Raw genomic sequence first — 18,987 nt, 5'->3', positions numbered from 1 at the left:
AATCTAAATTTCCCCTTTTCAGTTTAAAGCCATTCCCCCCGTCTTTGAGCCTTCTGTCAGTATTACAGATTTCAGGAACATGTGTTTGACAACTGGGGCTAAAATGTTCAAGTGTTCAAACATGAATTGCTGTTTCCTTACTTTTTTTCTTTGCTTTTGAGTATTATGCAGCCAGGTGCATTCTTTTTGTTGATAATTTAATATCTAGGTAGAGGTAATGGATAAATATGCATGTCACAGCATTGGGCCATTTCTATTCTTTAAAGGGGAGATCACAGTTTTTTTTTTCCTGATGTTTTGTGAACAAACAGCAGGAAGCTTAGTGAGAAAATACTTGCTATATTTTACGAAAACGAGATTGTCTCAGTAGATAATAAAAGAATGTTAATGCAGATATGCTTACGGCTGTGAAAATTGTACCTAGGACATCGAGTCCTTGATGTCTGAGGGCAACAAATCTCGAACAGTGGCTGCAACCAATATGAATGAGGAGAGCAGTCGGTCCCATGCAGTCTTCAAGATCATCCTTACCCACACACTCTATGATGTACAGTCAGGGGTGAGTAGACAAGTTACAAAGTCCAAATGTTAAACTTGGATTGGTGTCTCTTGCTTTAATGTATTTCATAAACTCATAGAAAAGTTGGTTGGAAACAATCTCAGGAGGCCATTTGCCTGCCCTTGTGCACTGCTAGTCTGAATCAGGTTAGCTGTGGCTTTGGCTGGCTAAGTTCTAGTAGTGCTCAAGTGCTTGTTCTGCAGTGCAGGAAAATCAGTTTGAATAGGTTTAGAAGTGAAATGTGAGGTTTTCTTAAACAGAAAGCAAAAATGCTGGACCCAGGTTGCAGCAGACCTGCTGGAGGGTGCAGGAAAGATCTCCTATTCCTAGAATCTAAACTGAAGAAACACTTTCTGAGCAATAGTGTGTACTGTATGGACCTAGGGCAGAATTAAAGACAAAATCTGCAGATGAAAAATGCAAGAACACCTTATCATCTGATAATCTCCTTCAAGAGCTTATTTCATGCAAATAAGTCTAAATGACCAATTTTTATAAAAAAGGACACTTACTAATTTTAAAATGTTGCATTGTATGGCATTATTATTTTTATGTATCTATATTAAATACCTAAAGGACATGTAAAGAAAAATAATTTCATATTTTTCTTTTCCTTATATTTAAATATTTCTCGGAGGAGTGTGTGAAATATATTTATGTGTTAATATTATTTAATTCCTCACAGAAAATGGTGATGAACTGAAATTGAAATAGATTTTCCATACTAAAACTCTTTAAATTGTTAATGGATTCTGTGCTTGGGCAATTCTTTAATATCTTTAAGGATTTGGAGAAATTTTGAGTATTCATGGAGCAAATCTAAGGTGTGTATGTTCCTACTATTGAATGCAATGTAAAACATGATGAGCATAGTGATACCTGTCAGCCAAAATCATTTTCATGTTGTTAGCAGTAATGAAATAATCATAGAATCATAGAATAGTTAGGGTTGGAAAGGACCTTAAGATCATCAAGTTCCAACTCCCCTGCCATGGGCAGGGACACCTCTCACTAAACCATGTCATCCAAAACTTTGTCCAACCTGGCCTTAAACACCACCAGGGATGGAGCATTCACAACTTCCTTGGGCAACCCATTCCAGTGCCTCACCACCCTTACAGTGAAGAACTTCTTCCTTATATCCAGTCTAAACCTCCCCTGTTTAAGTTTTAACCCATTACCCCTTGTCCTATCACTACAGTCTCTAATGAAGAGTCCCTCCCCAGCATCCCTATAGGCCCCCTCCAGATACTGGAAGGCTGCTATGAGGTCTCCACGCAGCCTTCTCTTCTCCAGGCTGAACAGCCCCAACTTTCTCAGCTGGGAGGTGCTCCAGTCCCCTGATCATCCTCGTGGACCTCCTCTGAACTTGTTCCAACAGTTCCATGTCCTTCTTATGTTGAGGACACCAGAACTGCACACAATACTCCAGGTGAGGTCTCAGGAGAGCAGAGCAGAGGGGTAGGATCACCTCCTTCGACCTACTGGTCACGCTCCTTTTGATGCAGCCCAGGATATGGTTGGCTTTCTGGGCTGCGAGTGCACACTGCTGGCTCATGTTCTTTTTCTCATTGACCAGCACCCCCAAGTCCTTCTCCACAGGGCTGCTCTGAATCTCTTCTCTGCCCAGCCTGTAGCTGTGTCTGGGATTGCTCTGACCCAGGTGTAGGACCTTGCACTTGGCATGGTTAAACTTCATAAGGCTGGCATCTGCCCACCTCACAAGCATGTCAGGGTCACTCTTGATGGCATCCTACCCTCCAGCGTATCAACCGAACCACACAGCTTGGTGTCATCAGCAAACTTGCTGAGGGTGCACTCAATCCCACTGTCCATGTCAGCAACAAAGGTATTGAATAAGACCAGTCCCAAAACCGACCCCTGAGGGACACCACTCGTTACTGGTCTCCAGCCAGACATTGAGCCATTGACCACAACTCTTTGTGTGAGGCCCTCCAGCCAGTTCTTTATCCACCGAGTGGTCCATCCATCAAATTGATGTCTCTCCAATTTAGAGACAAGGATGTCGTGTGGGACGGTGTCGAACGCTTTACACAAATCCAGGTAGATGACGTCAACTGCTCTACCGCTGTGCATCAGTTCTGTAGCCCCATCATAGAAGGCCACCAAATTGGTCAGGCAGGATTTCCCCTTAGTGAAGTCCTGCTGGCTGTCACCAAGCACCTTGTTGTTTTTCATGTGCCTTAGCATGCCTTCCAGGAGAATCTGCTCCAAGATTCTGCCGGGCATGGAGGTGAGACTGACTGGTCTGTAGTTTGCCAAGTCATCCATTTTCCCCTTCTTGAAAATGGGGGTTATATTTCCCTTTTTCCAGTCATTGGGAACTTCACCTGACTGCCATGATTTTTCAAATTTGATGGACAGTGGCTTAACAACTTCGTTCGCCAGCTAAACACTTCAAATCAGCACTCATACTGTGCTGAACTTCTTGATTTGATGCAGTTTGTCATTGCTGTAGCCAAACTGTGAGCTTACCATGCATATTTTTGTGTGGTCATGATCAGCCTGAATGCAGGGTGGTAGTTCTGTATCTTCCAGTAACCACTGTGTGAGCCTCTGGAACAGATTTCTCTCTTTTCCTATCTGCTGGTTCTTTCAGTCTTGGAAATGACTTGTTTCAGTATGGACTGATTACATTTTATTTTGAGAAACTGAGAATAACATTTTTGAAAGCATATTGATTCTAATTATCCTGTTCATTTAGCAGAATGTAGCACTTTGTGACTGTGCTGCCAATATGCTAAAGTTGTCAGTGCTGCAGGAGAGCAGCATGATGTGAGCAAACTGTTCTCAAAGGTAGTTTTCTTTTCCACTTCATACTGACATGTGAAATTCGTGGAGTGTTTCAGAATGCTGTTTTGTGTCAAATGAGAGAAAAGTATTTGTAACTAAATCTGTGTTACAGGTTTAAATACTCACGTAGCTCGGATTGCTTTCTAGGAGGACATAAAGGATATAGGGGACCTTGCAGTTGTAATAAATTTCATAAATTATAACGTGCTTCTTGTTAGGTTCATTCTTTGTCTCTGAAAACCAGGAGCAACCTGGTATAGTATCTGAGGTTTTTAGAGGACTGTTTTCAAGATGGGATTGTAAACCCCCTGTCGTTGTGACTCCTTGGCCTGTACTACGTCTGCATTTTTCTCTGTTTAAATTTTACTAATATGCTCTGTGTAGCTGTCCTCTGGAGGTTTCTGAAATGTCTTGAAGATATTACTCTCTCTGACTTCACATACTTCTGTTCTTTTTTGAAGCAGCAGGTAGTGAGTTAACACAGGATACTGTTCAAGTTCAATGACTTTCAGAGGTGTTGGAACAGCTGCCGAGAGTCTACACCAAGAATTAAGCTTTATTCTTCTTAGAAAACACATCCAACTGAAACTCAAGTGAACTAAAAGTAGCTGTTCTCTGATTCCTTCCGCAGACATCAGGAGAGAAGGTGGGCAAGTTGAGTCTGGTGGACTTGGCTGGTAGTGAAAGGGCAACTAAAACTGGTGCTGCAGGAGACAGGTTGAAAGAAGGAAGCAACATTAACAAGTAAGACTCTGATTATTTAATTATTTTTTTTACCTTTTTTTCCTCAATGCACTCATGACTGCGAAATACAGCATGCTTGTGAAATAAAGTCAGTATAAGCTCTTGTAGCCGGTTTTCTTCTTCTCTTTACTTCTTGTTCTGACATACCAAAGTCTTAAGCAGAGATCTCATTCAGACATCTGTTTAAAATGGTTGGCATTTTTTGCCTCTGTACTTGTGTTCCTATAACTACCACGTAATTGCATTTTGAAGACTGGATGATTAAGGCTGAAAACAAGGAGTAGAGCTTTTGTGAGAAAGAATGGTAAAAACTGTATTAGGAAGCTTCTCTTTTGCACTCATTTTTGGAGAGAAAGTCACTGTCTAAATATGCATTTGATTTATGAATATTTACACTGGTTAATGGCTGCTTGTGTTCTCTGTGCAGATCCCTCACAACCCTTGGGTTGGTTATTTCTGCCCTGGCAGATCAGGCTGCTGGCAAGAACAAGAACAAATTTGTTCCTTATCGTGATTCTGTGCTCACTTGGTTACTTAAAGTAAGTACTCTGATCTTGTTTTTTTAAAGAGAAATAGAAGTGAGAAGAAGGGGAGAAGAGTGCCATTCAGTAAAATAAAAGCCTGTTCTTTTCTGCCTCATTTTCTGGTTTTGATGTTAACCAATCTGATGTCTTTGGAAAATTAGCTGGATGTAAGCCATTAGTATCTCTATGAATCAAATGTGTTCCCTGTCTTCTGCTGACCTGTAATGGTCTAAAGAATAGGGAAATAAAATATATATATATTATGCATTAGTTTATGTACAGTTTCACCCACAGCCTTAGGTCTAATTGCCACATGCAGCTGAATTTTACATGCTCTCAAGGTTAGCTTTGAAGAGTTGATTAAGACTATCACCTTTTCCTAATTGTCTAATACATTTGTTAGTATACTCTACTTTTGTCAGCAAAGTATGATTGCAGAGCATTATCCCAGTTACAGTTTGAGGAACAGGTCAGAAGACTTAATATATCATATTCATATGAAGTGAACAGCTAAATTGTTCAGTACTGTGTAGGAGTCTATTTGGTATTATTTTGGGGAAAATGAGTGTGTCATGATGGCACTTGAATCACCTGTAAAGTCTAAATGAAGAAACACATTGTTAAGTATAAGGTTTATGTATGTCAAATTAAAAGGCAAGCTTTTGAGTTTGTTGTTCTTCCAACTTCCTAGGTACAATGGCAGTAAAGCAGGGTAGCCTGATGACAAAAAAATCTTGGGAGTAGAAGTTTGATTTTAGAAATAGTCATCATAAGGATTTTTCCCATGTTCTGAATGAATGGCAAGCGCAAATGTAACCACTTGTTTTCATTAAAAGCTTGCCTGCTAGTGAAAGTGGCTTGTCTTTCTTTTCCTTATCCTGCCCGGTACAGCTTGAGCAGTCTTGTTTGACTTGGATTTTGAAGGATTAGTGAATTAGGTGTCATATGTAGATGATGTCATTTTCTTTACTGTAAACTGTCATGTTGCTAAAATTTTTTTCTTTCATCCTTTGATTGCCAGGATGTTTCATAACCATGTCTCATAGAAATACTTACCAGGTATCCTTTTATTCCTTGTGCTCTGTTTTATTGTTATTGAGGAGCAGCTAAGATATTTGTTAGTAGAAAGATATAATCTGGAAAGAAACTGATTTTTGGCACCACCAGCCTTTTTCTTTTTTTTTTTTTGGTTTTGTTTTTGTTTTTGTTTTTGTTTTTTTCTTTTGTAGGTGCTCTGGCTAGGTTTGGTTGTCTTGAAAGCTCTGCTTTGCTTCCTCACCTGTTCTTAGCAATGTTTTTAGATGTTGTTTCAGTAGTCATCCCTATGATTTAGCTGCACGTGTGGAAAGAAAAAGTTAGCTGCAGGTTATACCTAAGTGTGGAGATTAAGAAGGTTGTTTTCCTTAAAGAGATTTTAAAACAAAGTGGACTTCAGTGTTTAAATAAAATAAAATATCTACATGTGTAACCCCTTGACACCACAAGCCTTCATTTTTCTATGTGCTGTCTTTTAATGAACCATGAACCTTTTAGCGTGACTACTGTGAAATGATTTATCTCTTCTTCCAGTGCAATCATCACAGATACTGGTCATCAGGTAGTCATGAGGGCTACGTAGAAATCAGAATGGCGTAACAGAAATAGTGTTTGTACTTTTCCTACAGTAAAATAAACCCTCATATTACAGTGTTCCTTTTAGCATTTAAATATATTTTTGCCTCTGTATAGTCACACTGAGTTTTTACTGTAATTAAACAAATGCTTTTTGGCTCTATGCAAAGATGGGAACAAAACCAGCATGTAGCTTGCTTCAGTTTGCCCCATCAGCATGTGCTTGGTTTCTTGATGGGGCTGTAACAGTCTGAGCAAACAGAGTGGAAACTTCCCTAACGAATTTCTAGCCTTGTTGTTAGAATTAGTTATGCTGCTCCATTTCTAAACAAATCCAGCAAGCAGACTGAAATTCCTCTTTAGCACCTGTCTCATGCATTGTAGCCATGATGACGATGGCCGTACCCAGCACTTGCTTTAGCTCATAAATAGAAGTGTACTTTTGTTCTGCCTTCTTTCAAGCAAACCTTCTTTGTGTCTTTAACATCCAGCTATGTTAAGTGCAAACAAAAGGTTTGGGGCTTTTGGATTTTTTTACAAACAAGCTCATTGAAGAGAAGCTTTATTTAGAAAGGGGAAAATTTAAACTTTCTTTTTTTTTAATTAAAGATCAAAGGTGGGATTTATTCATTTAAAGAGGCCTAGTTATAGAAGCCATGAGATGGTGGGCTGTCTTTCTCTCTAGCTTTCAACTTTTAATTATGATGCTGAAGTAGGGTAAATGTGTTCTGACACTAGGAGTATCTGTCATATAGAGTCATTCCATAAATCTAAGAAACAAGCAGTGTTCAGGAAACCCCAAGATTTAACACTTTTTGTTTCATTTTGTTGAGATTATTGAGATAAAAGTACCAAGTGAAAAATATTAATTGGAGAAAGAAGCTTGAAGATTAGCATCAGATTATGTGTAGGAATCAAAATAGCGTGACAGTGCTTTAACTTCTTGGTTTTATCAAATAGTATCAGCACAAACAGCTTGTTTTCCCATTATAGTAAGAAGCCCTGCACTCTTACTGATGGCTGCTATTAAAAATATCGTATCTGATGTCTGCATTTTGTTTCCACAGTAAACTTGTGCTAGAGAAGTCTGGGCTGGCTTAGTCTTAGAAATAACTAAACTTATTTATTTCCACTATGTGTGTCTATGTCATGCAAACCCAGCCTTGCCAGGGTAATTTGCAGACACTGTTAATGAGAGGTTGGCTTACTATTTGTCTACCTTTCTTGCTTAACATTAAAGAAACCAGTGAAATCATCAGAACAGTTTTATTCATAAACCTTTATCAGACAGTCTGGCATTGGTTTCGAATAGCTGTGGTCCAACAGGAGCTTTGCCCAACTTATAATGGGCATATTGTGAATTATGGTGTACCACTGTAACAGCATTCTCAGCTGCCTGTACAGCAGAGTTGCAATTCAAATAATTAATTAATCCTATTTTGTAGCTAATTAGTGCAGTGAAGGAGGTTCCCAAACTACAAACTGTTAAGGTTTGATTTGGAAGTGGAGTACCTGGCCAGCTCTCTGATAAACTTCATCTTTTGATGCAGAACAGGGACTGCAGTTACAGAGTGTCATTCCTAATTTGTGAAAACCGTTAAGGACTGAAGAAAAGTTCTGGCTTCTCTAAAGCCAGAAATCCCACTGAATGAGTCATGTGCTCTTGTTAGTCTTTTTAAAGGTTTCAGTAAATGCTTTGGAAAAACTGTGTTACAAAGTGGGTCCTACCAGGGCATGTATTTGTTGGAGTAAATATTGGCTGCTCCTCAAATGAGGAAAAAAAGCACTCTGGTATCATAGAATCACAGAATGGTTTGTGTTGGAAGGAACCTTAAAGCTCATCCAGTTCCACCCACCCTGCCATGGGCAGGGAGACCTTCCACTAGACCAGGTTGCTTAAAGCCCTGTCCAACCTGGCCTTGAACACTGCCAGGGATGGGGCAGCCACAGCTTCTCTGGCACCCTGTTCCAGTGTCTCTCCACCCTCACAGGGAAGAACTTCTTCCTAAAATCTCATCTCAATCTCCCCTCTGTCGGGTTAAAGCCATTCTCCCTTGTCCTGTCCCTACAGGCCCTTGTCAAAAGCCCTTCTCTGGTTTTCTAGTTGGCCCCTTCAGGCACTGGAAACTGCTCTGAGGTCTCTCCAGAGCCTTCCTTCTTCAGGCTGAGCAAGCCCAGCTCTCTCAGCTTGTTTCCTTAGCAGAGGTGCTCCAGCCCTTGAAGCATCTTTGTGGCCTCCTCTGGACTTAGCTATTTGGTCAGTCAGAACACTTTTCAGTTGACTTCTCTATAAAATACTCTTACCTGCAAGTGCTCTCTAGCTGCTGGTGTACCTTGCTGTGCTGAACAATATACATATGAAATTATACTTTATATCCAATGAGTTAGCTGCCTTTTTGCATGACCAAAGACAGCGGTGCTACCAATGCAGCAACGTGTAATGCTGGTCTGTGTAGTCACAGTATCACAGTATGTTAGAGATTGGAAGGGACCTCAAAAGATCATCTAGTCCAATCCCCCTGCCGGAGCAGGAACACCTAGATAAGGCTACACAGGAATGTGTCCAGGCGGGTTTTGAATGTCTCCAAAGAAGGAGATTCCACAACCTCCCTGGGCAGCCTGTTCCAGTGTTCCGTCACCCTCACTGAGAAGAAGTTTCTTCTCAGGTTTAAGTGGAACCTCTTGTGCTCCAATTTGTACCCATTACCCCTTGTCCTTTCATTGTTTGCCACTGAGAAGAGCCTGGCTCCATCCTTGTGACACTCCCCCTTTATATATTTATATACACTAGTAAGGTCACCCCTTAATCTCCTCTTCTCCAAACTATAGAGACCCAATAGTCAATGCTTGTCTGAGTACTGAAGCAGCCAGGCTGCTGTCAAGCTATTTTAGACATCATGCAGCAAAAGAGGGTCTTAAGGAAATACTTAAAGGGGTGTTTTAACGACTGCTAGGGAATGCTATGTGTGGGCTTTGTAATTAAAATGGTTAGACAAGCAGCTAATGTAGTCAGATTGTTCTAATGGCAATGCCTGACCTAGATTTCATGGGTTATTGAAGATGAAAGTTAATAGCAGGGTTTATCTCAGAAAGGGATATTGGGTAAAAAACACACCCCTTCCACCCTCATTCCCTCCCCCCTCCCAAAAAAAAAACCAACAAAACCAAATAAACCAGCTAACCAGAAGAATGATTTGCTGCAAAAGTTAAAGCAGAATATTTTATCTTTTAGACTAGCCAGAATTGTAAACCACATTTTCACAATCAGTAGAAGATTGAATGCTCCCTTCCCTCCTTCCCCCACTCCCCCTGCACACTGCCTTGCAGGAATGTGGTTTCACGCCCTTCTTTTCTGTCAACCAAATTCCAAAAGTGTAATTTCTTACATAACTCAGTTTAGCTTGTGAGCTGTGTAAGCGGGGGTGGAGGGGAAGGGCCCCATACTGAAGTGTTTAGAAGAATAAAATTAGCTTATACTGTTTGAGGAGATCTTTAACTTATTTAAATGTGTACTTATTGGAAACATCTTGTTTACGGTCTTTAAAATAGGATATTCTGAATTCATCACGATCTTTCCTGACCTCCTTCAATACTGTCTGAGAAGTTTAATGCTGAAGTGCTTATATTTCTGGTTTATAAACCTAGGCAGAGAAAACAATTAAAACTTTGAAGTGCTTGTAAGGCCCCATAAAGCAAAAAAAGGGACTGTTTTCATTCCTCATTAAAATCAAACTGATTCTGAAAGCCAAGAATGACATTTCTTAAATGTGTATTAAAAAAAAATGAAGATTGAAAATAACATCCTTCCTTGATCTACACATCTTAAAATATTAAGTTTTAACCAAGTAACTCTGACAGAAATGTTCCTGTTATTAGTTGCCCCATCTCCTCCCAATCCTAGGCTATTATTCACTGTCTAAGTTCATTGACTAGGTAAAATGAAAGAGACCTTCTGTCTTAATTTTATAACCTGTACCACTTTCCAGGATAGCCTTGGTGGCAACAGCAAGACTGCTATGGTAGCAACAGTAAGCCCAGCAGCAGACAATTATGATGAGACCCTTTCAACACTGAGGTACGCAGACCGGGCGAAGAACATTGTGAATCATGCTGTAGTGAATGAAGACCCCAACGCTCGCATTATTCGGGAGCTCCGTGAGGAAGTGGAAAAGCTGCGAGAACAGCTCACAAAAGCAGAGGTACAAATTATAGCCATGACTAGTCAGTAAGGCCTCTAAACCCCATTGTCAAGACCTTTTTACCTGGCTTGAATAATGGAAGCCACAAAGAATGACTACGTGGTGTCTATGAGGAATTTGCCTTTATATTACTTCTTTCCATTTTTCTGTACATCAGTCTTGAAACACGTGTGATAATATGAGATACCAGGTTCTGTCTGAACACATTGTTGAGCAATCTTGTTTTTATTGTGAGGTACAGATCAAAAGCAAGAGTTGGTGGAGAGAGGAATAAGGGTGAACTCTTAACATTGTGTAGTTTATACACAGAACTTAGCCAGTATATTTTAGGAATTCAGTGTGGCTGCATCCTGCGAGGTGTGAATTCAATTGAACAATGCTTGCTTGCTTACAAGCTTAACTCTTCTCAATTGAATCTCAAACAGGAACTAATTGATATTATGAATATCTGCATAGCTACCTCAATTGTGAAAGGAGCATGGTCTAAATGTTAGATGAAGGCCAAGAACTAACATAATCCTGAGTTCTCTTCTCAAATGTGGCAAAGCAATGGTGATATAATCCGTCTGTTTTGCAATTCAGAAAAAATATGATTACAATATTTGCCTCATGAGGTATGCAGGAAATGCTGGCTGTGATGTTAGAAATGACTAGTGAGTTTTTTACTGTTCTCATTTGAGCTGCCTAATATGCTAAGCATCCAGTAAGTGTATATCAGTTTCTTTAAGGTATCTCATGTTAAATATCTAAAAATTCCTCTAAAATATGAATCACAGACTTAACAGTACACTGAGAGATACAAGTACTTCCTATTTATTTCATTTGTGAGCATTAATGCCAAAATAATGGCAGCTCTCCAAAGTAATGAAGTAGTGTTTCCTAAATATGAAGTAATACATATTTCCTTTCCCAAGTATTAAAATCCCACCCTAGTTGTCATCTCAGTGGCCTTGACAAAGCTCATGGAAAAAACGGTGTAGTTTGCTCTATAAAAAGGCTACACAGTAAAGGTCAAAATCTGTATTCTTTGTCTTGTATTCCTTTTAGTTTGTTACATTTTTGGCCCATCTATTTGTTCTTACAGAAATGTGTATAAACAACTTGAGCAAAAGTGTTGACCTGTTATGGCAGCCAGGTTAGATTTTTAAAGCTGGTTTCCAAATACAGAGGTTACCAAATTGTGGGTTTGGATTTTTTTTTTTTTTTTCCTTTTGGTGTCTGTATCCTTTTCTCTCCTAAACAGCCAAGGTAGAACAGAGTTTGACACGTCACTTTTTTACCCTCAGAAGAGTAAAGCATTAACCTCTTTTCCCCTTTTTTTTTTTTTTTTCATCCACACATCTTTTCAAAATTGCTATCCCATCTTTTAACATCTGTGCCAAGACCACCAGATTGTCCTTCCTAAGCTGGTAATTTAAACCAACTGCTTTCAGCATAGAAGCACATGTTCAGGTCTGGTGTGAACCTGGGCCCATCTATCTGTTTATATAGGCATTGTAGGTAGTGAGGAGGATTACCTAGCTCATTTTACAGTTGAAGCATGTGAAAATGTTGAGTAATTTTGCTTCAGGTCCAAATAAATGGCCAAACAAGATTTAGACTTCGAGAGCAACTGGGCTTCATCTGCCTGTCTTCCATAGTATCCAGTGCCTTTGCACCGATGATATTTTATCACTCATAATATGTCTTTGTTCTGGAGACTGCCTTGGCTTCGTTTTCCTTCCCAGGTGGAATTGATGTTCCCTTTTATCCTGTATTTAGATATTTAAACCTGGAAAAGATTACACAGGACACATCAGCTGACAGTTTCTACTGTTGTGTCTTGAGGCAGAGGAAATTCCTGTCTTAGAACAGGATTTTCTGCTTCTGGCACTCGCTCTTTTTCTTGCATGAACTGCAGTGTAATGAGGCCAATCTGATTTGGATTCCTCTGAGGAGTGTTGGCTTTGTGGGAAGGGAGTGTGTGATGGACAGCAATACTTGCATTGTTTAATTGGCATTGCATAAATGCCTATCAGCCAAAACTATTTTCATCTTGTTAGCAGTAATGAAATAATCGTAGAATCATAGAATAGTTAGGGTTGGAAAGGACCTTAAGGTCATATAGTTCCAACCCCTCTGCCATGGGCAGGGACACCTCACACTAAACCATGACACCCAAGGCTCTGTCCAACCTGGTCTTGAACACCTCCAGGGATGAAGCATTCACAGCTTCCCTGGGCAGCCCATTCCAGTGCCTCACCACCCTTACAGGAAAGAACTTCTTCCTATATCCAATCTAAACCTCCCCTGTTTAAGTTTTAACCCGTTACTCCTTGTCCTGTCACTACAGTTCCTAATGAAGAGTCCCTCCCCAGCATCCTTAAAAGCCCCCTTCAGATACTGGAAGGCTGCTATGAGGTCTTCTCTTCTCTAGGCTGAACATTCCCAACTTTCTCAGCCTTTCTAGAGAAGGAATATACCAGTGTCAAGACTGGAGGATGTAAATACAAGCATAAAAAATATCCTTTCGTTTTTGGGAGAGGTTGATGCATGCGGGGGGATGGGGGTGGGGTGGGTAACTTCTTATCTCAAGTTAGTCCTTGGGTAGAACATGGCCCTTTGACTATTTCACAGAACAAAATTAGAGCTATGATGGATTAGCAAGAAAACTGAATTCATGTGTCTGGAAGCACACATTAAGGCTTCTTTCTAGGCTTTATCTACTTCGTAAAATACATAAGTAAATGCAGAGGCAGATAACCGGAGCACCTCAGATGAGTTCGTGTTTGGTATAGAAAGAAAACAATGACACCCATCAGGCCATATCAAAATGAACAAGAATAATATTTTGGTGGCGTATCAGTTTGAGTGACTGAGATGTCACGTTCCATTTTGAAGGAACAACAGCTGAGAGGGTGGTGGCTGGCCAGATCAGCAGTATCTTCAGGATCAAGACTGGTTTAGATGTGAGTCGTTTGGGATGTTCATTTTGTGTTTTAATATCTTTGTGCAAATCTGCCATCATCATCTAATTGGTTTGCATTGAAGTCTATAAACTCCACTTCAGCATCTGTACTTGAAAATAATTAAACTAAGATTTTGATGGATTCTGCATTTATATGCAATATGTATTTTAAAAACCCATTTACTTACTGGTAAGTGTGCCTTGAAAAAATGAGTAAAGTTATGTTTCCTTTTTTTTCCCCATCTGTGTGACAGCAATGTGAATGGAAAAAAAGCACAACAAGCTTTCTTCTTCTGTTTCTGCAGGCTATGAAATCACCAGAATTAAAAGAACGATTGGAAGAATCAGAAAAATTGATTCAGGAAATGACTGTGACCTGGGAAGAAAAATTAAGAAAAACTGAGGAGATAGCACAGGTTTGCTGCTTTCTATTCTCGTCCTTTTTTTTTTTTTTAATGAAAAATAGGTTTGTTCCCTTTGTCTGTCAGTTCATAGTCTGAATATCTCCCCACATTTAGGGTAAGTAGGTCAAGCTTACTGCCCTTTTGAAAAGCTTCACTTAATTCCTGTGTTAGCTGGGTGCCTCTCAGATTACTATTCCAGTGACAATAATAAATTGTCACTGTATGCAAATGGAGAAGTTATTTTAAAAAATAATAATCCATGGATGAGAGGATTACAGGGGGCTTATATTCTTCAGACAGTAAAATCATTGTTTGTGATGGAAGATGGGAGCAGTGGGAGTGTTAAATGCAAGGTTATTTACACAAAGCCTCAACTACAAGGCAAAGGGCATTCAGAATATTGAAAAATAGCACTGTTCAGAATCCCTGTGTGTTTTAAGACCTCTTACACTGATATTTAGGGCCTCAGACCATAATTGAATATGATGGTTACACTGAAAATTTGTGCAGGTCACCATGATTATTGCACGGCACCTCCAGTTCTTACCACACAAGCACTGATGTATGTGTTTGCAGTAGGGAGCTTTTGAGGGGGAAGTGTATTGAAAGGTGATGAATAGTATGTAATAAATAAGAAGAAAGTAGAGCCTCTGATACAAAGCCCTCTTGTAGATGACACAATTAAAATAGACTGTGTTGATTCTGGTTTTAAAGATCCATTGTAAGAAGTGCTGCTTGTGACTACAAGGGCTTCCTGGCTTTCAGTGCAGATTTGTACATGGATTTTCCTCCCTATATATAAGGGTGGAAAAAACTAAAAAATAACAATAAGATTTCTGCTTTCATCCTACACAATAGTTTCTCAGCACACAAACCCTGAGTGTTCGAGGAGGTTGAAAAATTAGAGTGAGGGCCTCAATGGTACAGACTAAATCTGCTTCGATGTTTGCACATTTGCTTTAGCTCTCCAGCTCTTTGTCTCTAAATTTGCAGTCTGTTACGATGCTTCAGAGCTGAGAGTCTGGTGAACAGACTGCTCCAGTGTGGATCCTTCCCACGTGATGCGGGCCTTCAGGAACAGGCTGCTCCAGCGTGACTCAGCCACAGGGTCACAAGCCCTGACAGTAAACCTGCTCCAGCCTGGGCTCCTCTCTTGATGATCCTGCCAGGACCCTGCTCCAGCAGGGGCTTCCCATGGGGTCACAGCCTCTTTGGGGCATACACCTCCTCTGACATGGGGTCCTCCATGGGCTGCAAGGGGATATTTGCTCCACTGTGGACCTGCATGGGCTGTGGGAGCATAGCCTGTCTCACCACGTACTGCAGGGGAATCTGCTCTAGTGCCTGGAGCACCTCCTCCCATTCCTTTTTCACTGGCCCAGGGGTCTGCAGGGCTGTTCCTTTCACATGTTCTCACTCCTCTCTGCAGCTGACATTGCTCTTGTCCAGTAACATTTTACCCTTTTTAAATACATTATCCCAAAGGCCCTACCACTGTTACTAATGGACAGTAGCGCAGCAGAGGTCTGACTTGGAGCTAGCTAGTGTTGCCTCTGTCAGACATAGGGGAAGCTTCTAGCAGCTTTTCATTGAAACCACCCTGTAGTCCTCCCCTGACTACTAAAACCTTGCCACGCAAGCGCAGTACAGTAGGCTTAGACAGGTCCAAGGTTAAATTCATTTATATCATGGCTTGTCATGTGACTTTATTTCTGGCCAGCATCCACTAACATCTGTCTTGTCAAATTATAGCAGGGGAGGCAGGTAGGATAGAAAAGTAATTGTAAATCTCTGAGGAAAGGATGATTCCTCATAAAGAATGAGGTCCCTCAAAGGCAGTTTGTAGAGATGGAGCGGCAGTAATGGTTCAAAGCCTTAAAGGCTGTGTGAATAGGCAATTTTTTCACATTTTCAGTGAAAGTTTGACATACTTTTAATGTAATTTGAAAGTTTAAGTTAATTAACATTAGGTCTTGAGCAAAAGTTAAACAGGCTCATTATCTTTAAGTTAATCCTGTGAGATTTTGACTGTGGGCCAAGTCCTCCTTTGGGCAACACGTTCTTTATCTCTGTAGATAATAAGGGATTCTGTGAACTTCGGAGCCTGGCACTGGTGATCGGAAGAGAGATCTTTGACATCATACTGCAGTTTTTTTTCTGTTCTTTGTGGGTTTTTTTTCTCTCATGCACATGACTTTTCCTTATGAGGACCATTATGTTGGTTTTGTAAGTGTGTGGGGACAAAGGGTAGAGGAAATCACAAGCAAGTTGTGCTGGATATCTTCGCAATTTTACTCTTGATTAGACCTGATATAGCCCCAGTGCTGAGCAGAGAATTGCACTGAATAGCATGACATACCTAGTTTTTAAATACAAAGCAAATTGGTAGGTAAAGGTCAGAACCTTAATAAATACTCCAGCATTATTCCTACATAATCTCTGCTAATTTTAGGGTTTTATTAAGTATTATCATCCTCCCCTGTTTCTTCTTCCCCCTAATAATTGTGTGATAGGCCTTCCAAGTTTATTTTTTTAATGTTTTTTGCTGTTGTGGATAGTGAGTCTCATTTCAGTTTCTGTATGATCCTGGGACCAATCCTCAACATTTCTATTGCAATGCTTTTTATAAAAGAATCCCTTTCTGTTCTTAAGTCAGAAACATTTAATGTTCCTCTTTCACTGCTCTGGTCTTCACCCAAACACTTCCCTTTGAAAGATGTACATTTTTGCACAGTAATGCTTTGTTGTTGAATTCTATGAACTCTATTGACAAGAACAAAACACCATCCAAAATGCTACTATTCTTGTTCAGCAGGAAGTGTTATTTGCATTAGTTAAATAGCAGGTTGCCAGTTTTTTGTCATTTTGATTGCTCTGGAACAAAAGATAGACACTGAGCTTGACTTGGCAGGGATTTAACTTAACTTGTTGCTTTTTAGCTCAAAAGAGGAAAATAAAGGGCTCTAGAGATGTCTTTGTGGTAGCATTTTGCTGTTCCAGTGAGGTCATGGAGAAGCTCCTACAGTACTGCAGTGTGCTGCTCTCGGCTGTTTTCATTTTCCACTGGAAAGATGCAACTGTGTGAGACCGTAGCACGTAGCCCTCGGAGAGCAGAGGTGGAAGGACAAGAGAAGCTACGGATAACCTCATCAAAAATGATATAATTAGGGGTTTCGTGTCTAATCTCTTGCAGAAGAGTCACCTTTTTCAGAAGTAGCAGTTCATCATTTTGTCGTGTGGCTTTGGCAGATACAAATGCATTTCCGAAGGGCAGTGCGTCAGTCCACTTAATTTTGATGGCTACTTTCTTGCAGGAGCGTCAGAAACAGTTGGAAAGCCTTGGCATATCTCTTCAGTCTTCTGGAATAAAAGTTGGAGATAATAAATGCTTCCTGGTTAATTTGAATGCAGATCCAGCTCTCAATGAACTTCTGGTGTACTATTTAAAGGTAAAAATAAATATATATTTTTTTTAATAGAAGTAAACTCTAATGCCATTGGCAGAGGTACACTTAGAAAATTTTATCACAGCTGCACATCTAAATCATTCTCCAATATTCACTGCTTCATTAAGAATGAGTACAACGTTTTTTTCAAATTTAATTCTTCATAGCAGAGGAAAGTTTGGGTATTTTATGGTTTTGGTTTGTTTTTTGACAGAAATTTAAAAACGTTCTCTTTAAGAAACTGTCTCCTGGTTGTGGGGGGAGGGGCTGTTGTGTTTTTTTTTCTAATGCCAACATTCACAATGTTTTACTCAGAAAATGTTTTATATAAAGATTGGACATATCAATAATCCTCTTGCTTCTACATGCGTAGTCCAAACTCTGACTGCTATCTGCAGTTTATAAAACACATTTTTATTCCTCTGCATGGAACTTGCCAGGAGTGAAAATCAAGTTCTGTTCTGCCTTAGCACTTCTGTTGATATACAGTCCCCATTACTGATGTTAAACATAAAACATGTGATGTGACTTTTGGACTCTGCACTGAAACATTTTGGCAGTTTGTTCTAGTTTAACAAACTGGAGATGTGATCTGGAGCCAGGAGAAATGAAGTGCACCCATTTTGAAGTCACATTTTAGAGTGCAAGTTCTAACATTTTATCAGTGTAAGAACATCAGCAGTCTGAGCTTCACATTAAATCATTTTCTTCTCTTTGAAGTGGTCTGTAAAAACTTTCAAAACAGCCACAAAATTAGCAATTGGGCTGGAAGATAGTTTTGGTTTAGTCAGTATGAGGAAATACATTATCCTCTTTAATATCAGTCATTGCTGCTCTGTGGTATCTTCATGAAAGCAAGGGAAATAACTTTCTCAGTGTTGTATCTGCTAAAAAGTGTTTAAAAGGACAAAAGAGCTGAGGGTTTGGAGGAAGAATTGAATTCTTTCCAGACACCTTTCATGTAGGTGTCCAGTGTATGACTCAAGCTGCTAAATCAGTCTTGGCAGTGACAACTGTTGGAGCAGCGCTGGCTTCTGTGGTGTTCATTGGGAACACATGACAAGAGCGTGCTGAGGCCAAAGCCTAATCAGAAAACAGGCCTTGGCTCATCAGCACCAGCATAAAAGTCTCAGGTGGTGCTGTGCTGCTTTTCTGTTTTAGACAAAACTCCTTTGCATAGGGTAGGCTTTGTGTGTTTCAGTTACTTTATTATTATTTTTTTTTAGTAACAGAGATTTGTATTGTAAGTTGAGAATTCTGCTGTTGAAATCCTGTGCTTTTAAATTCTTCTGATAAAATGACCTAGACCTGTTTTGCCTGAAATCCTGAGATTGCTGAGCTGCAGATGTACTTGATCTTAAAAGTACTGAAGAATGGTTTGACCTGATTCATCTAGGCTGTAGTATCGGTTCCTTAAAAATTGTTTAGAGATACCTAAAAAAGAAATGGATGGGTTGGGACATGTGTAGCATGATCCTTCATCTGTCAAATCCTTTATGTCTTGAGTACTTCAGGAATTTCCTAAGCTGTTGGAACCAGCATAACAGCTGTGGATGTAACCATTGTGAACCTGTTTTATTTCCTCTTTGAACTCTTTTAGTTTTTAGTTTTGGCTTCTACAACATCCCAAGGCACTGACTTCTGCAATTAAATTATAGAAACCTCTTCATCATAGGATTTAATTGTTGTCTGTAAACTTTCCTGAGTGCTCCCTACGTATTCCTGTTAGCCAAAGCAAG

At 39.9% G+C, this 18,987-nt stretch overlaps 1 protein-coding gene across 4 annotated transcripts in view; it reads left to right on the top strand.

Annotated features, from left to right (window-relative positions):
- KIF13B (kinesin family member 13B) overlaps positions 1-18,987 on the top strand; it is a 133,529-nt gene that overhangs the window by 57,270 nt on the left and 57,272 nt on the right. For all 4 annotated transcript variants that reach the window (XM_061372169.1, XM_061372167.1, XM_061372171.1 and 1 more), the window contains exons 8-13: positions 425-559; positions 4,005-4,117; positions 4,545-4,656; positions 10,239-10,451; positions 13,704-13,814; positions 17,117-17,251. In XM_061372169.1, the coding sequence (XP_061228153.1) occupies positions 425-559; positions 4,005-4,117; positions 4,545-4,656; positions 10,239-10,451; positions 13,704-13,814; positions 17,117-17,251 (819 nt within the window). The remainder of the gene's footprint in view (positions 1-424; positions 560-4,004; positions 4,118-4,544; positions 4,657-10,238; positions 10,452-13,703; positions 13,815-17,116; positions 17,252-18,987) is intronic.

The sequence above is a fragment of the Neopsephotus bourkii genome, unplaced genomic scaffold (genome assembly GCF_033783945.1).
Source record: "Neopsephotus bourkii isolate Nb327-2 ecotype Australia unplaced genomic scaffold, CSIRO-AGI_Nbou_v1 NB_1600, whole genome shotgun sequence".
Classification (NCBI taxonomy): domain Eukaryota; kingdom Metazoa; phylum Chordata; class Aves; order Psittaciformes; family Psittacidae; genus Neopsephotus; species Neopsephotus bourkii.
The sequence above is the reverse complement of the archived record's forward strand: the minus strand, read 5'-3'. Positions and strand labels throughout refer to the sequence as shown.